Source organism: Palaemon carinicauda, chromosome 1 (assembly GCF_036898095.1).
Source record: "Palaemon carinicauda isolate YSFRI2023 chromosome 1, ASM3689809v2, whole genome shotgun sequence".
NCBI lineage: Eukaryota > Metazoa > Arthropoda > Malacostraca > Decapoda > Palaemonidae > Palaemon > Palaemon carinicauda.
The window spans coordinates 301,734,933-301,760,475 of NC_090725.1; the positions used below are offsets into that span (position 1 = coordinate 301,734,933).

General features: G+C 45.1%; 2 protein-coding genes across 2 annotated transcripts in view; one reads left to right on the plus strand and one right to left on the minus strand.

The window, feature by feature from the left end:
• Positions 1–14,245, plus strand: part of LOC137658331 (synergin gamma-like) — a 108,411-nt gene extending 94,166 nt beyond the window's left edge. The window contains exon 15 of the mRNA XM_068393013.1: positions 14,126–14,245. The gene's annotated coding sequence lies outside the window, so the exon portion shown is untranslated. The remainder of the gene's footprint in view (positions 1–14,125) is intronic.
• Positions 12,095–25,543, minus strand: part of LOC137639971 (E3 ubiquitin-protein ligase RNF43-like) — a 28,194-nt gene continuing 14,745 nt past the window's right edge. The window contains exons 5-6 of the mRNA XM_068372307.1: positions 25,039–25,543; positions 12,095–15,557 (exon numbers count right to left, since the gene is read on the minus strand). The exon at positions 25,039–25,543 is cut by the window's right edge and continues 210 nt beyond it. Of these exons, the coding sequence (XP_068228408.1) occupies positions 15,523–15,557; positions 25,039–25,543 (540 nt within the window). The 3' untranslated portion in view covers positions 12,095–15,522. The remainder of the gene's footprint in view (positions 15,558–25,038) is intronic.

A 25,543-nucleotide genomic window follows, 5' to 3' on the forward strand; every position in this document is an offset into this window, starting at 1 on the left:
TAATAATTGGCAACAGCATTGGGATAGTTTAGTTGAAAATAAAATGAGGGAAATAACGAAGGTTATATCCCCGTGGAAGTATAACAAGTGGGACACTAATTCTTTGTCGTCTCTGCATTGTCCACACTTGGATAACACAAAAATTTCTGCTAACTGGCCAATGCCAGCCATGTTGACAGTGAGGCATTTGTTGACAATGCCCCACTTATAGTATGGAAAGAAATAGATATCTCTTTGAGGCTCAAGGTGAGGATGACAGGTTCATCCTTGCCAAGATTCTTGGACATGTCATATTTTTCTAGTGGTATTTTTAGATTTATTTCAGAAGTAGGTCTTCTGAAACCCATTCAACTTTCTTCTGAAAGCCTTTTAACTTTTATAATATCTTTGCTTTTATGGTTTTAATTGAATATTCTTTTATTCTTTATTTATAATAAATGATATCAGCGTCAATGACCTTAGATGTCAGGATGCGAGAAACTTCAAATCAATAAAAAAATTAAAAATCCGGCATCCGCTCTTCTTGTCCCTTAGATGAGTGGTTGATTCTATCAGACTCGGGGGAGATTCTTCTCCGATACCAAGTCAATCTTTTAGGCGTTGCCTCGTTCAAGGGATTGGCGTAAACTGCTAAAATTCATCCCTGCAATCTTCATGAGAACTGGCAAATCTAAAGGAGAAATAATCTCTATAAGAGACAATGTTGTTCTTTCCAATCTGGAAATAGAGACTCATAAATTGGCATGTTCCTTCCTCAAGTGCTTTCTGGGCCACCTGAACTTCTGAGTTCTTCTACACTGTATTCCCTCTCTCCGTCCTGGTATTCGATGCTCTTGGGGGATGTATTGAAACAGAGAAGTTGGGCTCGCCTGTTGCGACCGTTGGCCATTAGGCTATGTTCCAAGCCTGCTCGACAGTGTCATGAAATTTTTTCTGGATAAACATCATAGCTTTAGTTACCTCCAGTGGCAACTGGAAGAAACCTTTAGGTAATATCAAGGATTCCCCGGACTTTCGAGTATGGTAGAATCAGAGCAAAAGCGAAACCGGAAGGTAGAGATTACTTACCTCCTCAAGAGAATAGACCTTTGCTCTCTATCCTGGTATTCGATGCTGTCGGGGGATGCATTGAAACATAGAGGTTGGGCTTGCCTGTTGCAATCCCTGGCCATTAGGCTATGTTCCAAGCCTGTTTGACAGTGTCACAAAATTGTTTCTAGATCTGAGTGCAGTGTTGTTGACTCATAATCACTTTCTTGACATGGCTGCTTTTCGATTTAGCTGTAAGAATATCGAGTTGTATGCAAGACAACTTTATTGCCCTTTACAACCCGACTCAGTGAGGGCAAGAAAACCTTCCTGGCAGAAGTGTCAAGGGCACCCCTCTAATACTCGCATGGGGTCAGTGTCTTACACTAGGTCAAGTTCCCAAACAGTTGGGGCTGAGACTTCCAAACACCTAAGGGTGAGTCTCCATAGTAGAGAAGGAAAGGCTTTGTATTCGTGTTGGAAGTAATGAAAAATTTGTAAGTAATTTATATTTTTTCCTAATTATGAAAACCTTGACTTCTTGAATCATACTTAGCCCACCAGCATCTGTCCCCCTGTATGTCCTGCTTGCAATGAAAAAAATGAAGTGATGCACTCAGTGAGTGAGGTTGCCGCTAACAAGCATTGGGCTGTTATACTTAGTGTAAAAGTTTACGGCTAATTTTCTAGTAAGCCAGACAAATATGTCTATAATAAAGAGCTCAAGGTTTATATACAGTAGTTGGGAAAAATACAATTTTATGAATAGGACTTACCTGGCAGTTATATATATACAGTATAGCTTAGTCTCTGACGTCCGGCAGAATTTTTCAAAAATCGCGGCAACCACCATGTGGTGGTTGTGCGGTTAGGTGGTTAACAACCCTTACAGGGTGGTACTTGGAATCATTCCCGTTTTCCGTTCCTCAGATCATCTCTGCCAGTTGGACTGACAGCATCGTTGGTCCGCCATTGGAGTTTTTCGTTTCACTTTCCCTGTGTCGGACTTATTTTTGGTGAAGTACAGTGACTTGGGATTTTGGCATTCGTTTTGGTGTTTATTCTGTTATTATTGGCTTGTTTAATGAGTGAGAAACTTCATTTTCGTGTGTGTGTAAATCAGGAATGCAAGGTGAGGTTACCGAAAGTTTCGGTAGACCCTCACACTGTTTGTTTGGGTTGCAGGGGTTTTGATTGTGCACTTGATAAAGTTGCAAGGAATGTGAGATTTTGAGCGAGAAAGAATGGTTAGTTATGAAGCGCTGTGTGCGCAAATTAGAGCTAGATAAAGCCAGGAGGGTTCGAGATCTAAATCTAAATCTGCTAGTGAGTGTAGTTTAGATATTTCTATTGATCCTTTAATTATTTCCTCTTTGGAAGTTGAACCTTCCCCTGAGGTAGTAACTCCTGCCCCTTCCACAGGTTCTGTATCTGCAGATGACCCTCGGTACGCCAGGATGGTGGCTGAGTTGAAGGCTATTAAAGACCAACTTTCAGCCTTGAAAGGTAAGAGTGAGAGTGAGATTAGTGCTAGTGAAAGTGCAGTGGAGGTAGCGACTGATTGAACCTGTCATTACCCTAGGTCTAGACCTCTACCAAGCTCCCAGGACCAAGGGAGAAGGTACGTCGACGGCCGTAAGGGAGTGAGAGGTACGTATCCTCGGTCAGCCGTCGCCTCAGACAGTCCTGTTGCATTTTCCCGGGCTGCTTTTGACCGCCACTGAAGAGGCGTGTCGGATGTGATGGTGTCTTCCCCGAACCCCTCTCCCAGACGCAAATGGCAGTATGAGGCTTCGAGACCAACCAAGAGGAGGTGGAACCGAACTGAACAGACTCGTTCTCACTCTTCCAGTTCAAGTAGCCCCGAACCTTGTCCTTCTGAGGATGACTTGGACGCTGTTCCAGTGAAAAGGCCTGAGCCGAGAGACGAAAGTCAAGAGAGACCGCCGAGAGATCTTTCTCCTTTAACCAGCGCTACTCGACAGCCATCGCCTTTGGAACCTCTGGATCCAGCAACAGTCGCTAAGTCGTTTATGACTGTTATGCAAAAGCAGCTTTTTTCTTTAATTCAAGCGTTTAGCCGCCCTTCCCCCCAGTCGGACAGACGTAAGGACAACTCTTTACCTGTCAGGAAATCGGTCTCTAAGAGGGAACGAAGTTCCTCTCCCAGGGAACCTCGGCGCGATTCGTCAAAGGCGCGGTACCGCGCTTCTTCCTCATCGACTCGCCTCCAGGACGCTGGCGATTCTCGACATCAGGACGATTCCATCTCTCGCTCGCGGCGCCAGGACGATTCCGTCTCTCGCTCGCGGCGCCAGAACGATTCCGTCTCAAACTCGCGGCGCCAGGACGATTCCGTCTCTCGCTCGCGGCGCCAGGACGATTCCGTCTCTCACTCGCGGCGCCAGGACGATTCCGTCTCTGGCTCGCGGCGCCAGGACGATTCCAGCCTGCTTCTTCAGGACGATTCCGCTTCTCGTCGCCAGGACGATTGCAGCTCTCGGTGCAAGGAGGCATCCACCAACCCCCTCAAGGACTCTTCTAGCGCTCGGCGCCAGGACGCTAACGGCATGGCGCCAGGACGATTCCAGCACGTGGCGCCAGGACGAACGCGGTTCTTGGTGTCAGGATGCATACAGCCCTCTCCTACAGGACGCATCCTACGATTTGCCTCTTTCGGATGCAGGTGAACCTAAAGCCCAAAGAGAGACTGTAGTAGAGGTAGGACAAGATCTTGAGGATGCCTCAGAGGATGAAAACAAGCCTGCAAACGTGGCTGGGGATTATAAGGTTCTCTCTCGCTCCCTCCTTGAGCTTTATGGGGTGGCGTTTCAACCTGCTGCCCCTCGTTCTCCTCAATCGCAGTTTAGCAGGAAGAAGGCCAAAAAGCAGTCGGCCATCATCAAGATAAAGCTCTCCATCTCTGCTAGGAAAGCTCTTGCTAAGGTTGATGAATGGATGAAGGAGCGTAGACAAGCGGTTAAGACCACCAGCTCGACTTGCTTCGAAGGCTGCCATGTGGTATGAGACTGGAGAACCTCTGGGACTGTGAGTCCCTGCCTCCTCCCAGGGGAACTTCTCTGGTATTGTTGACTCTGCTAGAAGGCATGCCCTTAACTCGGCGAAGGTTATGTGGTCAATGTCTGAGCTTGACCACCTCGTCAAGGGGATTTTCTGAGCCTTTGAAGTCTTTAGTTTTTTGGACTGGTCTCTAGGTACTCTGGCCAGGAAAACCGAACGAATGGAGGAAATAGAAGACCTTACTAGTATCATGGCATTCATGGACAAAGCTCTTAAAGGATCGGTCTAATGAGTTGGCTTCCCTTTTTTCGGCAGGAGTTTTGAAGAAGAGGGCCCTGTTATGTTCTTTTGCTTCCAGATCAGTGACTGTTGCGCAGAAGTCTGAGCTCCTTTATGCCCCTATCTCAGAACATCTCTTTTCTGAGTCCCTTGTCATGGACATTACCCTTTCACTTGCGCAAAAGGCCACTCAAGACCTCCTGTCGCGCTCTGCTAGAAAGTCTTTGCCAGTCATTCCTTCGTCTCTGAAGAGAGAGGAGAGGAAATTTCAACAGCCCTTTCGAGGTAGAGCTCCTTCGAGATCAGACTTCAGGGGAAGAAGGCAGGAGTCGGGTGGAAGGACGAATAGAGGTTCGTTTAGATTCCGCTCCAAGAAATGAAGTTCAAGTCCTCAAGACAGCGGTAGGAGCAAGACTGTCACTTTTTTGGCAGGCTTGGAAGAAAAGAGGGGCGGACGCCTGGTCCCTCTCAGTCATCAAGGAGGGATAGAAGATCCCCCTTTTGAAGAAGCCTCCGCTTTCAAATACTTCTCTAGCCTTAGTGGCTCAGTACGCAGATGCAGTGAAACAAAGGGCCCTACTGGACCTGGTGGACCAGATGCTGGAGAAAAGAGCGATAGAACCAGTTGTGGAACTATCCTTCCCAGGCTTCTACAATTGCCTGTTTCTGGTACCCAAGAACTCTGGTGGATGGAGACCCGTTCTGGATGTCAGCTCTCTGAACGTCTTCGTGGAAAAGACAAAATTTACCATGGAGACGACTCAGTCGGTGCTGGCAGCAGTATGTCCAGGGGACTGGATGTGTTTCTAGATTTACAGGAAGCTTATTTCCACGTCCCAATCCATCCGACTTCAAGGAAATACCTGAGATTCATGATCCAGGGCAAGTGCTTCCAGTTCAAGGCCCTATGCTTCGGCCTCAGCAATGCTCCTCAAGTCTTCACCTGAGTAATGGCGAACATGGTAGGGTGGCTTCATCAAGAGGGGATAAGAGCATCTCTTTAGCTGGACGACTGGTTGATAAGATCGTGGTCGAAAGGAAAATGTCTGGAGGATCTACAAAAGACTTTCATGATGGCTCAAGAACTGGGTCTCGTCATCAACAGGGAGAAATCTCACACCAAGCCGTGTCAGACTATTCTTTATTTGGGGATAGTTCTGGACTCAGTTCGTTTTTGGGCTTCTCCCTCCCAAGAGAGGCAGACCAGATGCCTCGAGAAGGTTCGAGAATTCTTGAAAAGACAGAAGTGCTCAGCGAGGGATTGGATGAGTTTGCTGGGAACCCTCTCCGCTCTCGAACAGTTTGTCTCTTTGGGAAGACTGCACCTCAGACCTCTTCAACACTTCCTTTCAAAGGTGTGGAACAGGAGGATTCAGGAAGATTCCTTTTCCTTCCCCATTCCAGCAGAAGTCAAGGATCAGCTGAGTTGGTGGCTGGATACAGCTTTGTTAGGAGAAGGAATCTCCCTGTACAGGAAGAACCCAGACCTAGTGTTGTTCTCGGACGCTTCGGAGTCAGGATGTGGAGCAACACTAGGAAGCAAGGAGGTCTCAGGCTCTTGGGAAAAGAATCAGACCGGATGGCACATCTACAGGAAGGAGTTGATAGCCATTCTGTTAGGACTGAAGGCCTTCAAAGAGGATAGTGGAGGTCAACTCGTACAACACCACGGCTCTAGCTTACATCAGAAAGCAAGGGGGAACTCACTCTCTGTCTCTGTTGGAAACAGTGAAGGAGCTCCTTCTGTGGTCAAAGGAAAACAACATAGAACTGCTGACAAGATTTGTGCAGGGACAGAAGAATGTAAGAGCGGACATGCTCAGCAGGAAAGGCTAAGTTCTTCCCACGGAATGGACCCTCAACCAACAGGTCTGTCAGAGTCTGTGGAAGTTATGGGGGAGACCTTTAATAGACCTCTTCGCCTCCAACCAAAACAAGAGGATCCCCAACTATTTCTCCCTAGTCCCGAACGAGGAGGCAATAGCAGTAGACGCCTTCTTGATGGATTGGACAAGGATGGACACATATGCATTCCCCCCCGTTCAAGATCATCAATCTGGTCGTCAGGAAATTTGCTCTCCTCAAATCAGGAAGAATGATCCTAGGAGCTCCATTCTGGCCAACAAGAGAATGGTTTACAGAAGTAGTGGAAATGTTGGTGGACTTTCCAAGAAGCCTTCCTCCAAATCCATAGCTTCTCAAACAGCCCTACTTTGAGAGGTATCATCAAAACCCCCTCGTTCTAAGACTGACTGCCTTCAGACTATCGAGAAGCTTGTCAGAGAGAGGTTTTTCGGCGCAAGCTGCTAGAGCTTTTGCCAAAGCGAGGAGGGTCTCTTTGCAAAGAGTCTACCAATCTAAGTGGGAAACCTTTAGAGCTTGGTGTAGGCAGCACCAAGTTTCCTCCACCACTACCTCTGTGAGCCGAATAGCGGATTTTTTGTTGTCCCTCAGACAGGATGCTAAACTGGCTGTTTCCACGATTAAAGGGTATAGGAGTATGCTTTCAGCTGTCTGTAGACACAGGGGCTTAGATTTGTCTCAGAATAAAGACTTGCAAGATCTCGTGAAGTCTTTTGAGACAACTAAGCAGGCTCAGTTAAGGCCCCCAGCTTGGAATCTGGATGTGGTTCTGAAGTTCCTATGCACCAAGAAGTTCGAACCCATCTCACAAGCATCTCTTAGAGATGTTACGAAGAAAACCCTTTTTCTGATGGCTCTGGCCACAGCTAAAAGGATTAGCGAGATTCACGCTACTGAGAAACAAGTGGGCTTCAACCAGATTGGAACAGTATGTGCGTTGAGGATTGACTTCCTCGCCAAGAACGAGAATCCATCAAAACCCTGGCCGAGGACATTTGAGGCTCCTAATCTCACTAATCTAGTGGGTCAAGAGCAAGAGAGGCTCCTCTGTCCAGTTAGAGCTCTCAGAGCGTATTTATCTCACACTAAGAATGTTAGAGGTGCATCTAATTCCTTATGGTGCTCAGTGAAAGATCCACAAAAGCCCCTTTCAAAGAATGCATTGTCATTCTTCCTGAGGGAAACTATAAGAGAAGCTCACCTCTTGTGTGAGGAGGAGCACTTCGGTCTTTTGAAAGTAAAGGCTCATGAAGGGAGAGCTATTGCTACTTCGCTGGCATATCGTAAGAATATGTCAGTTAGACAGATTATGGATGCAACGTTCTGGAGAAGCAACTCTGTCTTCGCCTCTCATTACCTCAGAGAAGTAAGAGTGGATTATGATAAGTGTGACACCTTGGGCCCATACATAGCTTCAGCTTCTGTATTAGGCAAAGGAGTTATTACCTCCCCTCAACCTTAACTTTTGTATGCCTGTTTTTTGGGTCGGTGTTTTTACGGTTGTCTGAGGACTTTGACTTGTGGTACAGTACCCTCAGTCTAGCTAGATAGTTTATATCTATTCTGCAAGGTTAGGTGGTTAGTTTAAGTAAGGTTGCAGTTTTTAAAAAGGGTCATAGGTAGTTCTGAAGTCTAGTCAAGTTGTTGGTCTCGCCCCTGTTTGACAGACTCGATTGAGTTGTTTTCTGCATGACAGGTCCACTCCTGGCTGATACTCCTAAGGGAAAGCTACTCAAGAGGCAGGAACCTTTGAAGTCAGCTACCTTATCAGGTAAAGAATCAAGGTGTTTTTTCTCCTACAACTTATTGTTATTTTCCCAACGATGTTAACTGTCTGTCACCCTCCTCCAAATGTGTGAATCAGCTATATATATATATATATATAACTGCCAGGTAAGTACTATTCATAAAAATGGAGTTTTTATGATAAAACAAAGTTTTATGAATACTTACCCGGCAGTTATATATATATTTTAAGGCCCACCCACCTCCCCTCAGGAGACAGGTCGGGCAAAGATGATCTGAGGAATGGGAAAACGGGAATGATTCCAAGTACCACCCTGTAAGGGTTGTTAACCACCTAACTGCACAACCACCACACGGCAGTTGCCGCGATTTTGAAAAATTCTGCCTTACGTCAGAGACTAAGCTATATACTGTATATATATAACTGCCAGGTAAGTATTCATAAAACTTTGTTTTATCATAAAAACTCCATATTACTTACAAATTTGTCATATTTTACTTTAAAAAGCTTGTTATTTTAATACTATTATGAAATTCTTGGCTCTTCCTTATTAGTTGGTTCCTATTGGCTATAAAGAAAGGTCAACCTTAGTCTTCTTGCCAGCTTCTCTTACAGCTAGGCAGCTACCAAGCTACAGTAGGTTAGGAAGACATTTTTTTTTATTTTTGTGTCATTTTTTTTATTTTGAAGAAATATTACAGGAATGTTGGTTAAGCATTAGAATGGTATATTGTATTTTGTTTTTAAATCAGGTTCACTGTTGATATGACACCACCAATTAAAAACAATATTGGAGATTAAATAGTACCTTAAGATAGTGCTTATCTTTTTATGTTCTTTAAAAAGTTGTAAAATTGGAAGACGGGCCAACGCACAAAGTTAAAGTGAATTCAAATGGAAAAGGAATTTGTTACGTAACTGGAATACAAACGTACGCTATTTACATGCGTATTACTTTAGGCGAAGCTGAAAGGGCGAGCCATTAAAAATTAGCGAGGTTTAACCACCCATCCTGCTAGTTAGTGGGGAGTGTGGGGGATAGTAACTACCCCTCTCATTCACACACCGGTGATTATACTTTACTTTGCTTTTGGCTCGGACGATGAATGGTTGTTTCCGCTCTTCATCCAACATTTTTGGACTGCCATTAATCTTTTTGTGCTTTCTCTTACAGATTGTGTTTGTGTTTGCCCTTGCTTGTCAGTCGTGCACCTTCCCTTGTCCTGAAGCTCCATCCTGCGGTACCTTTGTTATCTGAGGATACTAATCCTCACCATCTGTGTCCGACTTGTCGGGGCCAGTGTTGTACAGAAGATAGTAAGTGTATTGAGTGTCGGGAGTGGTCTGCCTCCCAGAGGGAAAAGTTTGGGCGATGGCGGAAGAAGTAGTCTAGAAGGGACTCTTCTCCTTCAAAGGTTTCTTCAAAGCAGAAGAAACCCAAAGCTGCTTCTTACGCTCCCCCGACTTTCCTCCGAAGCTTCTACTTGAGCGGTTCCCTATGGGGATTGATCGTGTAGTAGCGTAGACCCTTTAATACCCGATCAACCCCGGTCCTCGAGAAATGGTGTCGCCTCCCCTAGCGAGGTGTCCCCACCTCTCCCCCCAGTAGAGACCTTGCCTTTTTCTCCTTTGTCTCAGGTGTGGCTGTTCCTGGATTTGCGTGGTCTGCCATCCAAGGAGGTGTTGCTTGGACTTCTCCAGCAAGGTGCAGGATTGCAGCATTCTTCAGAGTCTGAGGTGGATCCGATGTCTGTTGTCCTGCCTGCGCCAACCGCCACCGAGAACTGTGCTTCCCCTCTCTACCCTGGGGAGGCTTGTCATCGTGGTTGCCGCCCTTGCTGAACTCGCCCACTGCTTCGCCTCAGTCATGCTTCTCCACCTTTGGTGAAACGTCGACTGTTTGGTTTGTCAGCTTCCTCTACGGAGAATCCTCCTGGGTTGTCCGATTCTCGTCCTTCGACCGCACCCCTGGACTTTCCTGCATGTCAACAAATTCTGTCTCACTGATGAGGTTTCGTTTGCAATCCTCTCATGGTGGTGATCTCCCTGCTGTAGATCGTCAGTCAGCTGCTCTCCGTTCTCCGACTCGCTGATCTCCTAGACACTGTTCTCCTGCTCGCCGTGTGCCAGCTCACTGCTCACCTGCTAACCGATCGCCTGTTTGCAGTTTTAATCGCCGATCGCCTGTTCACTGTTCACCTGCTCGCTGATTGCCTGCTCACTGTTCACCTGCTCGCCGACTGCCTGCTCATCGATTGCCTGCTCACAGGTCACCTGTTCGCCGATTGCCTGCTCATAGCTTACCTGCTCGCAGATGACCTACTTGCCATTCACCAGCTCGCTGATCACCTGCTCACTGCTCATGTGCTCGCCGACTGCCTGCTTGCTGATCACCAACTCATCCATCTCCTATTCGTCAGGCCCTGGTAGCTGACATTCCTGCTCACCAACCCATCGTCCTCTGGCTCATTCTTCATCTCTTTCTCCAAAGAGACCAGCCAAACGACAGCCTCCTTCGTGCGAGCACGTCTGATCAGAGCAATGGCGATGACGACGGTCGCCTGTGCAGCGTTTGGAGGAACATCTTAAGGCGAGGAGTAGACAGGCGGTCAGACCTTCGTCTCCTCGAGCTTTGGCTCCTTCTAATAAGGATAAGGCTTCTCTTGTAATCTCATCCTTTGCCATCACCCCCATTCCCCTCCTTATAAGTGCAGAACATCAGGCTCACCAGGTAAGGGCGAAAAGGACAAGCTGCAGGAATTTACGATTCCTAAGCTCCCTGCTCCTTGAAAGGAGTCCACGGAGGGGAAGGAGGTCGGGTCGCACCTACCTTCTTCATCATTATCGGTAGCTAAGAACCAGATACAGCGTTCCTACTCTTTCTTTTCAGGGGATCTCATGGACAGTGCCTCCATTGGACAACAGCCATGATTTTACTGCCTTGGTTAGGGGAGTTTACTCATGCCTTTCCTTCGAGACTAAGTCATCTTGCCCCTCGGAAACCTTTGGCGTTTCACAGGAAGAACCTTTATCTGCCCTTCCAGGACAAACCTCCATGGTTTTGTCCCCCTGAAGAGGAAGAGAGGAGTCCAGAGTGAAATACGTTTGACCAGGGTCAAGTTGACCCCCACCAGACCTTCCAAGAAGAAGTCCAAATCTCCTGTTTCATTCCCTCCTTGCTCTCCTAGGTCTCGCTCGTCACCTTCATCAGAGGTCCTTAGTCAGGAAGAATCCCTGTCGGATTCTCTTTGATCGTCCGCTAGCAAGAAGGCCCTGCATGATGGCAAAGCAACAGCATCGAAACCCGCGGAGGAATCCAGCCTTCCCCTGTTGGACAGCCAGAAGAACGTACTTCCTACAAGACCTTCTGTTCTGGAGACCACCTTCCCTCCTAAGAGGGAACTGAAGGATTCAAAGATGGTCCCAAAATCCTCATTGAGGATTCCTAGACCTGTAGAGGGGGTCAGGATATCATCCAGCCATCACAACGACCACAACCAACCCCAAGATTCAGTCTCGTGGGTGGATGTTCTGTCTATAACAATATAGAAGTATCTCATCCATCCTCCTTACGAGAGAGGGGATGGTTTGTATGTAGATTCCATTACTTTCAATTTTGGCCCAAAATTGACAGTATATATGGATATACATTCTTCCGTGACTATATGTTCGTAGGTAGAAACCTAAACTAAATTTAGAGGTCCTTTTCTTAAAGATAAGTGGTGAGAGTCAACACCCCGTACCTCTTACGGTCAGATTTTAAACCAGCCACTATGGTTATAGGAGCTTCCTACCATATAATGAAGAGTTAACTAATAAAGGATGAGGGTTTGTATTTGTGTAAGAACAAATCACAGAATTTAAAAAGTAAATAATATTTTTTCTAACCATACAGACCTGAGTCCTTTTTTAGTTTCACTTCCCTCCTCAATTCTTGGTGAAGGTCTGAGTGGTGTCTGGGTGCTTCCTGCCAGTAACTATGGACACACCTTACCGAAATCTTAGCAGCCGATTTTCAGCCAAGCTGAAATCGTACTACTATTAAAAAGACTTTGGTTTAAATTGCACATGATCCTGCTATAAAAATTCCAAAAACTATTTCCATTGTTAATAATATTCCAAAAGTGAGAATTCTAGGGTCATTTAAAATACATATTAATTTCATTCCTCTTATTGATACATAACTTACAATAAATTATGAAATGTACAACAGTACAAAATATATTATTATACACTAGTCCATGCAACAAGAATAAAAATATAGATCATCATATAGCACCTCTTGGGAACATTTAACACATTAATGAGAACAGCAGTTTGAGCTAAGAACATTACTACAGTACAACATGATTCAACAATTCACTCAACAAGAAGATCCTTTCATATCAATTCTTGGGAAAACAAATTGCTTTTCTCATTAGGTGTTAATTTAGTCAGTCACTTTATTTTTCTTCCTTTATACAGACAGCACAAGAAGACTGATAGTTTCAGACCAAACTTCACTAAAAAAAAAAAACTTTCCTTTTTATTATTGGTTTTTGGCAATGATTAAAATTCTAAACAGAAGATTCTAGCCTCTAACATTGTATAAGAGACAAAGACAATTTCTACACAATTACTAAAAGGTTTTATGATACTGAGCATACAGTGTCGTATGACATAACAACACCAAAAACCAGTAATATATGAAAATGTGGGTATAATGTGATGTTATAAATATATATATGGTGAAGGCAACTATCTTGTCGAAAGATATTAATTTAACAAATGGACTGCATTAAAAATGCTGACTATAGCAAAATTCTTTTGGTAAACTTGATGCCTTACAGAATACTATCAAAGTGAAGATATTTCCTAAAACTTTCAGTTTCTAATTGTATTTACAAATCTTACTCCTAGTCATATATCTAAGTCTAAAGATTCTTAAGTTTATAAATGCTTGAACTGCAATTAAAGGCACGTAGGTTATTTGTGGATCAAAGAGGAGTTCCCACCCCCATTTCTATTTTGATATGATTAAGATGACTAAAACTGTTGGGAAATATGGGTTTCTAAGATTTGTGTTTAACTTTGAATTACATAATAATCTCCCAGAAGTATTTGCCTGTTATTTTTCTTTCAGACATTAACTTTAATTTTTTTTTTTTTTAATTTTGACAAGAACGTTTAATATGTATCAAGAGTTGACTTTGGGATGCATCTCTTATGCAGGGATCAATATAAATTGGGATGTATTCCATGAAATTAATAATTCTAAATGTTAACAACCACAAGCTTAGCAAATTATTTTGTGTCAATGAGATTTTGTCATTTTACTGACATTAATACAGTACTCCATAATGTTTTCAGGACTATGCTCATAAAAATTCAATTAGCTATGTAGTGGAATGGAAATAGAATTTCTAATGCTATGATTAACTCAAAAACTCTATATGAGTTTTTTTTTTCTATACAATATTTACAATTGAACTTCTATACTACAAATGGAAACAATGTAAGCCTAACAGTTTTCTTAAAAAAGAGGTAGTTACTGATAATTTTTTTTTTTTTAATTTTGTCACTTATTTCATAGCAGGGAAACGGTCACAAAAATCAAATATGCTATTCTAATCATATGGTTTGTTAAATACTGTATACCCATTATTTTCTTTGAAATACACATACAAAAATATATAAAAAACTACTAATAAATGTCCTGAAAATATTTAGGAGTGAGAAAGATACTAATTTTTGCACAATATAAATTGTAATTTCAAGCCACCTATTGCACAAAACAAGTCTTAAAACAACAGATACACAAATAGTGCATCAGTTTCTGCCCTGATCCACATGAAATGTATTTGAGTTTCAAAATACACATAAAAGGACTAGAAATGAATAATGAGGTGACTATTGTCTCTTTGGTTCTAGTGAATCTGTCTTGTACTAGCTTACGATACAGTCTGCATGGCTTGTACAACAGAAAAAAGTAAACTTAAGCTTTGCAATCTGTGCTAAATTTTGAAGGATATTTCTGGTCAAGACTATATAAACTGAAAGGTTTATCACTTTAATTATATACTGCTAAAACTTTTATCACACTTGCTCTAAGTTCTGTCTTATACTGCTCATTAATTGTAGTTTGTTGAAGCTTTACAGTATGTTGTTTTGATTGATGGATGAACACTATCTTTGATACTATCTTAGGTTTGGTATCTTTGCTGTGGTCATGCTAACGAGGGTATTTCTCTAGTTTGGACAAAAAATTCTTCAACTTTGCATTGGCAGAGAAATTTTTCTTAAACAAAAATTTGAAAGATGTGCAATGAAATTTAGCCTTGCATAATGTAATGGACTGAACAAGTAGAAAGTATCTGGTTATGAAAGTGTAATAATTTTTTTAATATCTACATACAGTGTGAAGTTTTAATAACAGAAAACTGGACATCAAGATCTGAGGTAATAAGTGGGTTGGGTGAGAAACCCTTTTTTTTAATATTAAATCACACTTTAGCTAATATGAACTCAAAAATGTACTTCATTTAAAAATTTACTATTAATTTTTGTATTTTTAGGATGATAATGGTAGAGATTTAATTCTCTATTTTAACATTAATTTCTTTTATTTGAGTAGCAATGAATTCAAATTAGTGGTATAACTCAGTGCAGTATTTACTTTACTTTAAAATCGAAGGAACCTAGGAAGTCTTTAATGTTGGAATATTTCAGTAAACTCGTTGTTCTCTCTCTAAATAAGAAAATGTTAACTTGACAGAAAATATATGACCATACCCTTTCATTGGACATGTAGTTCTCATATCAGAGATGTTTTACCATTGTCCTATTTCAGAAAATTTTTAATGCACAGTTGAAATTCTTTTTCTGGGATTAACATGTAATGTTATAGTTTCCTAGATAAAAAGGACCGAGCTTTAAAATTAGCTATGCATGAAAATGCTTACCTAGCACTGTAATCTCAATGCATTGCCATAGAAACTGCATGCATCAAGCTAGAATATCCAAGCTGATAAAAAGATTCATTGATAAACAGCAATTATTTGAACCAGAAATTGCCAGCATACAAGTGATCAACCACAAAACTTTATCACAGTACAGTATTACCCGATACCTTATGATGCCAATAAATTGTTTACACTTGTGTGTTTGGAACATTTTTGCAGTATCTCAGAACTGCTGTGACAAAAGAATGCTATAAGAAGTTGAATGGTAGCAATATTTTCTATACAGTATTTTTTTATATAGTAGTATTAATCATCAAGATTTATGATCTAAAGTACTGATTTTTACATCCTTCAACACAGTGAAGAATATAATCTAATTATTAAATGAAATTTCCCATTTCTTTTTTAAAACAAAGTCAATATTGCAACTTACATATGCCTTATTTTGGTTTAAATATTGACTACTGTAGTGGTCCATCATGTTACTGTACTCAGAATCTAAACTATCATTTCACTGCCGGAAGTGCACCTTGCTTTGAGCTTGAAGCAGTTGGCTATCTTGAACTGTGTTCCCACACTTCATGTAGCACTGGTTCGCAGAGTTCCAGTAAAGGAAGAGAAGAGACGGGGAGTGTCCCTACGTCACGTAACTTCCAATCTTGGCCCAGAACTTCCATCTGTAAGAAGGGAAAGATGACTGAATCTTCCAATAACCCAATATGTACAAATGTGTAGAATAATACCTAACTTTCCTCTAAATACTGTATACTGTGGTAATAGGAAAGGTTAAGGAAACTGTATCCCTGTAACATGTAAAATAGCCAAATTGAATTAGTATCTCTGGTTTAGCACCTAAGGAAATAAATTTAAAATTTGTACCAACTTCATTTGAAAATATGAATGAGAGTATCTTTAGCAATTACCATACAACACAATAAAGATGTCTTATCAAAGAGGGGTTGCCTATTTTTAGAAGGTACTGTGTTGTCCCCCTAAGGCTAGTGTATCATAATGCAAGCACATGGCATGGCGAGTATAAAGGATTTCCATGTGTTCCAGACTCTATAGACCTGTCCCAGGCCCTCGAATGCTATTTTTTTCATGCTTGAATACTAACCATTGTTCTTTAATAAGAGTACAACTTTAGCAATTCTGAAATAACCGTTAAAATTTTAACTTTGTAATTATAACTACTGGCAGGTCACCCTGTTCAGCTGTCAGTCAGCTGGATGATCACTTTTGACCTCAGCTTTAAGCAGCAAACACATACTCTTGCTGCCTCTCAAATTTTGACTTTTAATCTTCCTTTCTATATACATTGCAAATTGATAAAGTGAGCAGACAACCCTGATAAATTACAAGAATATGAAGTAGTTTTCCAGTTAAGTTGCAAATGTGTGACAGGTTTATGTCCCTTTCATGGAGAGGGGGGGGGGGGGAGATTGTAAGACTGTTTGAATTCATTGCCTTACTCTCTTTGGCTGTACAGTATGGCAATGACTACAACCTGAACCTAAAATAAATACAAACCTTCATTCGTACTATATTGAATGATTTTCGTTATATAGTGCTGAATGGCCTTTGAAGCCCCAGTGCTTGGCTTAATGCCTAAATCCTATATTCAATTCAATTCATTCGTACTATCTACAGTATATATTTGTTCCGTAACTGGAATACAAACCACGCTATTTAATAGAGGTATTACTTTTGGCGTATCTGAAATGACGAGCCATTAAAATTTAAAGAGGGTTTACTACCCATACTGCTAGTTAGCGGGGGTAGGGGAGGGTAGCTTGCTACTCTCCCCCCCCCCCCCCCCCCCCCCACACAGACCTGTGCTTCAACTCACTTTGCTCTCGGCTTGGAGTTTGACGTGTCCGCTGTCATCCGCGTCGCTCATTGGCAGCCATTAATGCTTTTTTTTGCTTTCTCTTTTTGATAGTTTTGTGTGTGAAGTTGGCCTCTGCTATTATGCGCACCTACCCTGGATTACCCGACCGCCCCTATGGAACGTTCATGTCGGCAGTCGAGACAGACCCTCACGCCCTTTGCCCTGCCTGTAGAGGTCAATGGTGTAATAGTGATAATAAGTGTAGTGAGTGCAGGGAGTGGTCTACCTCCCAGTAGGAGAGGTTTTCACGGTGACGGAAGAAGAAGTCCAAACGGGATATTTCTCCTTCGAAGGTTTCTTTGAAAGGAGAAAAACCCAAGGCCTCATCTTCCGTTGCTGAAACCTCCTCCGAAGCTCCCACTCGGTCGGTCTCTTTCGAGAGACTGTTGAGTGGTAGCGTAAACCGTGGTACCGTTTCCCAAACTCGGGGTTCGAGAGATGGTGTTGCCTCCCCTAGCGAGGCAGCTCCACTTCTCCCCCCGGGGGAGGATTTGTCACTAATCCATCTTTTTCAGCTTTGGTCTTCCTTGGGGCTCGAGGGTTCACCCTCCAAGGAAGCCTTACTTGACTACATCTGATTGGGTGCCGCTGTCAAGCAATCGCCGCCTCCAGCAGAGGTTAATCCTCTGTCGATTGTCGACGTTGTGGTGTCAGAGGTATCCAATGCAGTATCTCCTACTACATCTGCCTATTCAAACCGCACAGTAGCTGAATGCTTAGTTTCTCCCGTTCCTGTTCGACCAACAAGGGAGAAACTAAGTCCAACAGTCTCTCCTGCTGGTGTTTCTCCCCCTCAGGGGAGTTCACTTACAGAGACTCCTCTTTGGAGGACTGCAGAAGGTCGGCTTGCTGATCCCACGGCCCCTAGAGGGCGTATTCGTCGCAAGGCTCGCCTTCCTTCACCTGCGGTGAGGAGGCGCTTCTTTGGTTCTACATCTTCGTTGCAGTCCCCCGCAGATGAGCCTCATCAGCGATCACCAACTGTTCCTGCTTTGGTTCTGGACCTCTCAGCTGATCATTCGCGATCCCCTTCGGTGGAAAGTCGTCCTTTCAGAGGACACGTCGACCTTCCACCAGTCCAACCTGCCGTCACCTGACGAAACCTGACCTTCACGCTCGTCTGGCATCATCTAGCCCTAGTACAGGGCATCAAGGACATATGCGCCAATGCACGCATACTTCCCTCACGTGCTATGCCAGCAAAGCAGAGCATACGCACCCACATTCTCCTGCGCGCCAGGCTTTGCCTGAGCAAGCGCGCCTACGCCCAGCTATGGCCATCCCTCACCTGCGCGTCAGCACTATCCTGCGCGTGAGCTCTCCTGCGCGCGAGCGCTCTCCTGCGTGCCAGCGCTCTCCAGCTCGCCAGCGCTCTCCTGCACGCCAGCGCTCTCCTGCACGCCAGTGATCCCCTGCGCGCCAGCGCCCTCGCACAGCAGTCATCTCTCCTGTGCGCCCACAATCTTCGGATCTGGCCGCTGTTGGGAAGTCTATTCAGACTTCTCCCACGCGGCAGCGCTCGCCAACGCGCCAGCGCTTACCTAAGAGCCAGCTTTCTCCAGCGCGCCAGCGCTTACCTACGAGCCAGCTTTCTCCAGCGTGCCAGCGCTTACCTACGAGCCAGCTTTCTCCAGCGCGCCAGCTTTCTCCAGCGCGCCAGCGCTCGCCATCGCGCAATCTCCTGCACGCGTCCATGAGGTTACGTGCGCCTGCCCGCACCCATCTTCTCCTGCAGTTGCGCGCCACCATCCTGACACGCGCCCACGAGCAACGCAGGCTTCAACTGTGCGCCCATGCCCCAGGGGTATCTCTCCTGCGCGCGCTCGCCCTACAGCTTCTTCAGGGGTGACGCGCGCGCAAATATTCTGCTCGCGCGCCATCAGTCTCCCGCGCTCTCACCTGTGCGCCATCAATCGCCCGTGCGCCCGCACGCGCACCAGCAGTCTCCCGCGTGCGACCCCTGGTATTCTCCATAGCGCGAGCACCATTACGCGCCCCCCGCGCGAGCGTCAGTATCCTCCTGCGCGCGAGGCTGCTGGACAACGCATGGCAAGGTCACCATCGCCGCATTCTCCTCTCCGCAAACGCATAACAGCGCGTATTGTGGCGGAAGGGAAACATCCAGAAGGGTCCAGAATCCCTATTCCTTTTCAGGCGAACCCACCTTTGGGAACTCATTCCAGGGATCCTTCGATCTCTGTCCCTTCAGAAGGGGTGTCTGACAGCGCGTCTGTCAGTCGACAACCTTGGTTCGGTGCACTAATCAGAGCTGTTACTCAGGCGTTCAAGCCTGTTTTCTCTGAATTAGGTCACAGATCCTTGGCTGTCTCTACTCCTCTGAAGAGAAAAAGAGGAGTTCCAGATGCGGTAACTTCTCCAAGGGCTAAGTTGACTCCACGTAAGCCTTCGAGGCAGGTTCCTTCACTCCCCCAGACTTTCTCTCCTTCCCTGTCGGACGAGTATTTCCCGTCCTCAGGGGAATCACGTGAGGTGAGACTTTCCCCCATCCCACCAATGAGGGAAACCCCGCTTCGCGCTGAGAAGTCTTCCCACGTGGGGGCTGGAAAGAACTTGACAACTTCTATGTTGGAGTCCTACATCCTAACCAGGAAGGAGTCGAAGGACTCGAAGACTTTACCAAAGTCCTCTACAAGACCAAGGACGGAGCCAACTAGCCACTCTGAGAACGTCCGCGAATCTCCCCAAGAAGAGCCTTTGGGGACAGGAGACTTCACTGCAAGTCCAACGTCAGGAGGAGAACAGCAAGAGTCGGAGCATGCGTTTTGGCAAGTTCTGACTCTAATGAGGGCTCTCAATGGGTTTGCTGCCCAGAGATCCCTCCTCGTGAAGGCAAGGACACGGTCTTGGACCGCGTATTCGGTACTCAGAAACCATCTAAGGCCAGTCCAGCTCTGCCCTGGTCGCAGGGTGTTAAGAGTACCAGGGACAAGATCGCTGTACAGCTCTTCGAGTTGTCCTCCTCCATACATTCCAGTGCCGGCAACAAGCTCCTCCCACCTCCTCGCGTACAGCAGAGAAGGTATTTTAAGATCTTAGAGGAACCTTGTTTAGCTCTTCCTCTCCACCATTCGTTGGAAGAGCTTACCAGGGGAGTCCCTCTTGAGAGAGACTCCAACCGGCAGGTCTCGTCGGCAACCGAGATCCTTAACCAGGAGAAGGTTGCAAAGTGTGCTATGCAAGCCACGAACATCCAGTTAGGGACCTTAGGTATCCTGATACACTCTGAGGATTGCTCCAAAGCTATGGAGACGTTCCTTCTCTCAGGCACTCGCACGATCGAGTTTCTGGCCCACCAAGTCTCGAACTTGTGGGCAAATCCTGAAACGTTGGGATGCGGTGGCTGAGAAATTCCATCAGAAGGTCCCTAGCACCAAGATCAATAGGCTCAGGCATTCTTCTTTAGAAGGAACAATCCTCTTAGAGCCTAAGGATGTGGAACAGGCTACTGAGAGGTGGAGGAAATCTCATCAAGACTCCCTCCTTCATAGGGCTTTGACATCTAAGCCCTATAAGCCTTCAGCACCCCAGCAGTCCCGTCCGACTAAGACTGCAAACCAACGACATCAGCGAAGACAGTGGTGTCTAAGCCCTTTCCAGTCAAGGATAGGAAAGGCAAAAAGTCCTCCAGGGGAGGTAAGAATCCTAGAGGGAGCAGCCGAGGCCACAAACGCTAGGATTGGCAGTCCCCCTGCATGTAAACCAGTGGGGGAAGGCCTACAAAGTTGCTCAGACAGGTGGCAGCAACTCAGGGCTGATTCCTGGACCATTTCTGTAATCTGTCAGGGATATCGCATCCCGTTCACAACATCTCTACCTCCTCTGACAACGAATCCAGTGTCATTGAGCTCCCTTGCCATGAGATCAGCAAGGGGGCAAGCCTTTCGGCCAGAAGTCCAGACCTTGTTGAAGAAGGGCGCTCTCCAAGAGGTCCTCGACGGGTCTCCAGACTTCTTCAGTCGACCCTTTTCTTGTAAAGAAGGCGTCTGGAGGCTGGAGACCAGTCATCGACCTCTCAGCTCTGAACAAGTTTGTCAAACAAACTCCATTCAGCATGGAGACGGCAGACACGGTCAGACTAGCAGTGAGACCGCAAGACTTCATGTGCACACTGGATCTAAAGGACGCGTACTTCCAGATCCCAGTCCATCCGTCAGCAAAGAAGTACTTAAGATTCAGCCTAGACACCAAAGAGTACCAGTTCAAGGTGCTGTGCATCAGTCTCTTCACAGCACCACAGGTTTTCACCAGAGTGTTCACCCTAATATCTTCGTGGGCACACAGGATTGGCATCCGTCTCCTTCATTATCTGGACGACTGGTTAATCCTAGCAGACTCGGTGTCATCCCTTCTTCAACACCAGGACAAACTTCTGAGACTTTGCCAGGATCTGGGGATCCTGGTAAATCTCGAGAAGTCCTCACTGCTTCCCACTCAAAGACTGGTATATCTAGGCATGGTTATAGACACCAATCTCCACAAAGCCTTCCCATCAGACGACAGGATAGCAAGGCTTAGGAAGGTCGCAAGCCCTTTTCTCAGACGAAAAGAGCTTCCAGCCCAATCGTGGTTACGTCTCCTCGGTCACCTTTCATCATTGGCTCGTCTAGTTCCCAACGGTCGCCTCAGGAAGAGATCCCTCCAGTGGCGACTCAAGTCCCAGTGGAATCAAGGTTACGATACCCTTGACGTCCTGATCCCTATGGGACCTGCGGAACTGACGGACCTCCAGTGGTGGGTGGCAGACGAGAACCTACGAAAAGGAGTGGACCTTCTCGTCCTCCCCCCGGATTTGATGCTGTTTACGGACGCTTTAAAGAAAGAGTGGGGACCCCACGTACTGCACCACACAACCTCAGACCTGTGATCAGAGTCAGAAAAGTATCTCCATATAAATCTCCTAGAGATGAAGGCCGTCTTCCTGGCCCTTCAACAATTCCAACAATACCTGGCGGGTCACTCTGTGGTGGTGATGAGCGACAACACCACAGTAGTGGCTTACATCAACAAAGAAGGAGGTACTTTTTTGCAGCAGCTATCCCATCTAGCAGTAGAGATACTGAGATGGGCTGAAATCCACTCGATACCGCTATCGGCACGCTTCATTCCAGGCAAAAGGAATGTGCTCGCCGACAATCTGAGCAGAGCGTTTCTGATAGTGAGTACCGAGTGGTCTTTGGATCATCTTGTAGCCAACAAAGTCCTGACAGGACTTTGTGGGGTTCTACAACTGTGGATGTGTTCGCAACAGCCCTGAACTTCAGGCTCCCGCTGTACTGCTCCCTAGTCCCAGACCCCAAGGCTCTCTGGCAAGATGCTTTCCAACAACGGTGGGACAACATCGACGTTTACGCCTTTCCCCCGTTCTGTCTGTTGAGGAGGGTGCTCAACAAGACCAGAACATCAGTCAATCTTTCAATGACCCTCATAGCTCCGCTATGGCATCACGCGGAATGGTTCCCGGACCTTCTGCAACTCCTCACGGAGCTACCGAGAGAACTCCCTCCACGGCACAATCTGCTCAAGCAACCACGTGCCAACATCTTCCACAAAGCCGTAGCTTTGCTACGACTTCACGCCTGGAGTCAGGATGTCTGGATATCTGCGATAGTCATCCGCACCAGTCTACCAGTCAAAGTGTAAAAGTCTTCTGTGGTTGGTGTTGTGGAAGGGGTATCTCTACACTCGATGCCACTGTTCCAACAATAGCGGAGTTTTTTGTGTATTTGCGGGAAGAAATGCGCCTTTCAGTCTCGGCAGTATAAGGCTATCGCTCAGCCTTAAGTCAAGCTTTCAGGCTGAAAGGAATGGACATTTCTTCATCGCTAGAACTTTCTCTACTCATACGTAGTTATGAACTTACCTGCCCTCAGTCGGAAGTGAGACCTCCTCCATGGAACGTGGTTTGAGTTCTCAGGTCCCTTAAGAGACCTCCCTATGAACCATTACGCCAGGCATCAGATCGCCACCTAACCTGGAAGACGGTGTTCCTGCTAGCTTTGGCCTCGGCCAAGCGTGTTAGCGAACTTCATGGTCTCTCATATGACATCGCCCATTCAAGGGGATGGGGGGAGGTAATGTTCAGCTTCGTCCCCTAGTTTATTGCTAAGACTCAGAATCCTGAAGTACCGGATCCTCGGTTCGATTCCTTCCGGATATCTAGTCTCCGCTCTATAACTGATGACCCAGACCATCTCTTACTATGCCCAGTAAGGAGTTTGAGGCTATACCTCAAAAGAACAGCTGCAGTCCGTCCTCATGTGCCAGCATTATTCGTCAGCACAGGGAGGTCACCAAGAACACCATCTCTGCATGAATTCGTAGGGTCATTCATCTGGCCTTGAATTCAGATCCTCCTCCGTCACGTCGCCCTAGAGCACATGATGTCAGAGGCATATCTACGTCCCTGGCCTTCAAAAGAAATTTCTCTGTGAAGCAGGTCCTTCAAAGGGAGGGGGGGGGGGTGTGGAAGCGTCAGACAACGTTCACAGCCCACTACCTGCAAGACGTGACCCACAGGAGGCTCGATACGTTTTCTATAGGCCCTGTGTTGGCTGCACAACAGCTGGTTTAAAACCCCAAGCTCCTTATTGGACAAGAAGCAGAAGGTTGAGGGCATTGTTACCCGGTTTTAGTCTGCATGAATGAAAAGGTTAGACTGGCCCTTATTCTTTTCTTCATCATCCCCTCTCTTAGGGAAAGCAGCATCCTGGGTTCTCTGCATAGCTGACCTTAAACCACTGCATACCATGACGAGGTGGTATTGGGAAAGTTCTAGTCTACAAGTTTCCATCAAAAGAACTTCAGAACAACTTCCTAGGACGAATCACACTTCTTCATACCTTCACACACAGCTTGCGTAGGCCGCAATCCTTGTGTAGCGAGGTGCAGGGACTACTTATTTTTTGGGTGCTTGCACACTCAAATAACGAGCCCCCGGGGCAACCCAAAAGCCAGTACTGGCTGGGACGTCCACCCTTCCTAATGGGTGAGTCACCCCTATTAAATAGCGTGGTTTGTATTCCAGTTATGAAACAAATTACAAATTCGTAGATAATGTGTATTTTTCCTAACTATACAAACCTTAGCTATTTAACCAAACCTGCCCGCCAGCCCTATCCCCATTGAAGTCCTACCTCCAAGCAAAGTGAGTTCAAGCACAGGTGTGTTTGTGTGTGTGTGTGTGTGGGGGGGGGGGTTAGCAAGCTACCCTCCCCTACCCCCGCTAACTAGCGGTGTGGGTCGTAAACCCTCGTTAAATTTTAATGGCTCATCGTTTCAGCTATGCCAAAAGTAATACCCCTTTTAAATAGCTAAGGTTTGTATAGTTAGGAAAAATACAAATTATCTATGAATTTGTCATATTGGAGATAGGTGGAAAAGTTACTTAAACAAGATAAAAGAAAATTATCAGGGGAGACCAAAACTAATAAAGAAAAACTTGTAAATGTGGGTAAAGAGATGAAATAAGAATTAGGCAACTGACACCTTCTTGTAGGAATAATGGTGGGAAAGATAATTCAACAACTGACCATATCTATGTAATCAACCAACTACTGGGAAAATCAACAGAATATGACAAACCACTGTGTATGGCATCTATGGACTATAAGAAAGCTTTTGATTCTGTTAAAACTTCAGCAGTAATGCAAGTCCTTCAAAGACAAGGAATAGATGAATTTTGTTAGAACAATTGAAAACGTCTATATGCGAAGTACAGCAACCTTAAAACTACTTAAAGATGGTGAAAATTTTTGATTGAGGAAGGAGTTGGAGAGGGAGATCCCATCTCAAATTATTCACAACATGGCTAGAAAAAGTTTAAAAAAATTAGATTGGAAAAATGTAGGTATTAATATTAATGTTGAATACATTAAAAACTTTAAGATTTGCTGATAACATAGTTCTGTTTCAAAAGGAACCTTTTCTTGTTAACTTGCTAAAAAATAACAGACAACTTATGAGGTAAGAAATTAGCAGTCTATATAAGAAAAAAAAAAAAAAAAGAATAATACCATTGGGTCTACTACATAGCCATTAGCATCAATGGCCATCAAATATTTAAATTGCACAGGATCGAAAAGCTAAGCTAATTGGTTAAATCTCAGAAAGACAAGGATATGTTAAGATGGAATTTTCATGCAGTACATAAGTTGAAATATTAATATATACAATATTGAAAAACTACACATTGAAAAGTAAAGAAATGTGGGAATTAGACAAAAGAATGATTAAGATACCGTACGTACCTGCATGAGAAGAGATTCTTTGCGGTTGATCTTGGAGATTTTTCTTGGTATTTGTTGATATGTGAGGAGGCTGTGCTGTATGCTGTGTTCTTCTGCTTGTGGTTGGGCAATCTATCGCAGTACTGCTACTTGATATGCTTCTTGGGCCTCCAGCAGCCTGGAAAGTGACTAGATGAGTACCCAGTGCCACCTGTGCTATATCTTCCAACTGCTGAATGGCTTCAGCTGGCTCTGGAGGGTCTGTTTGATTTGTTTGGTTATGAGGAAAAACACCTACACTACACCATGTAGCTCTACGGGGCCCTCTCCGGCTAATCCTGTGTCCACTATCTTCAGGACCAGGCGAGCCATCTGAAGCATGGCCATGATAGCCTCGAGCTTGTCTTAAGCGTGGAAGTCGGTCCTGTAATGACTCCAGGGAAGTTTGAGGGGTAGTTGGTGGCTGAACTTCACAGGAAAGATTGTCTAAAGATGAGGAATCACTCGCATCACCATTCGTGCAGCG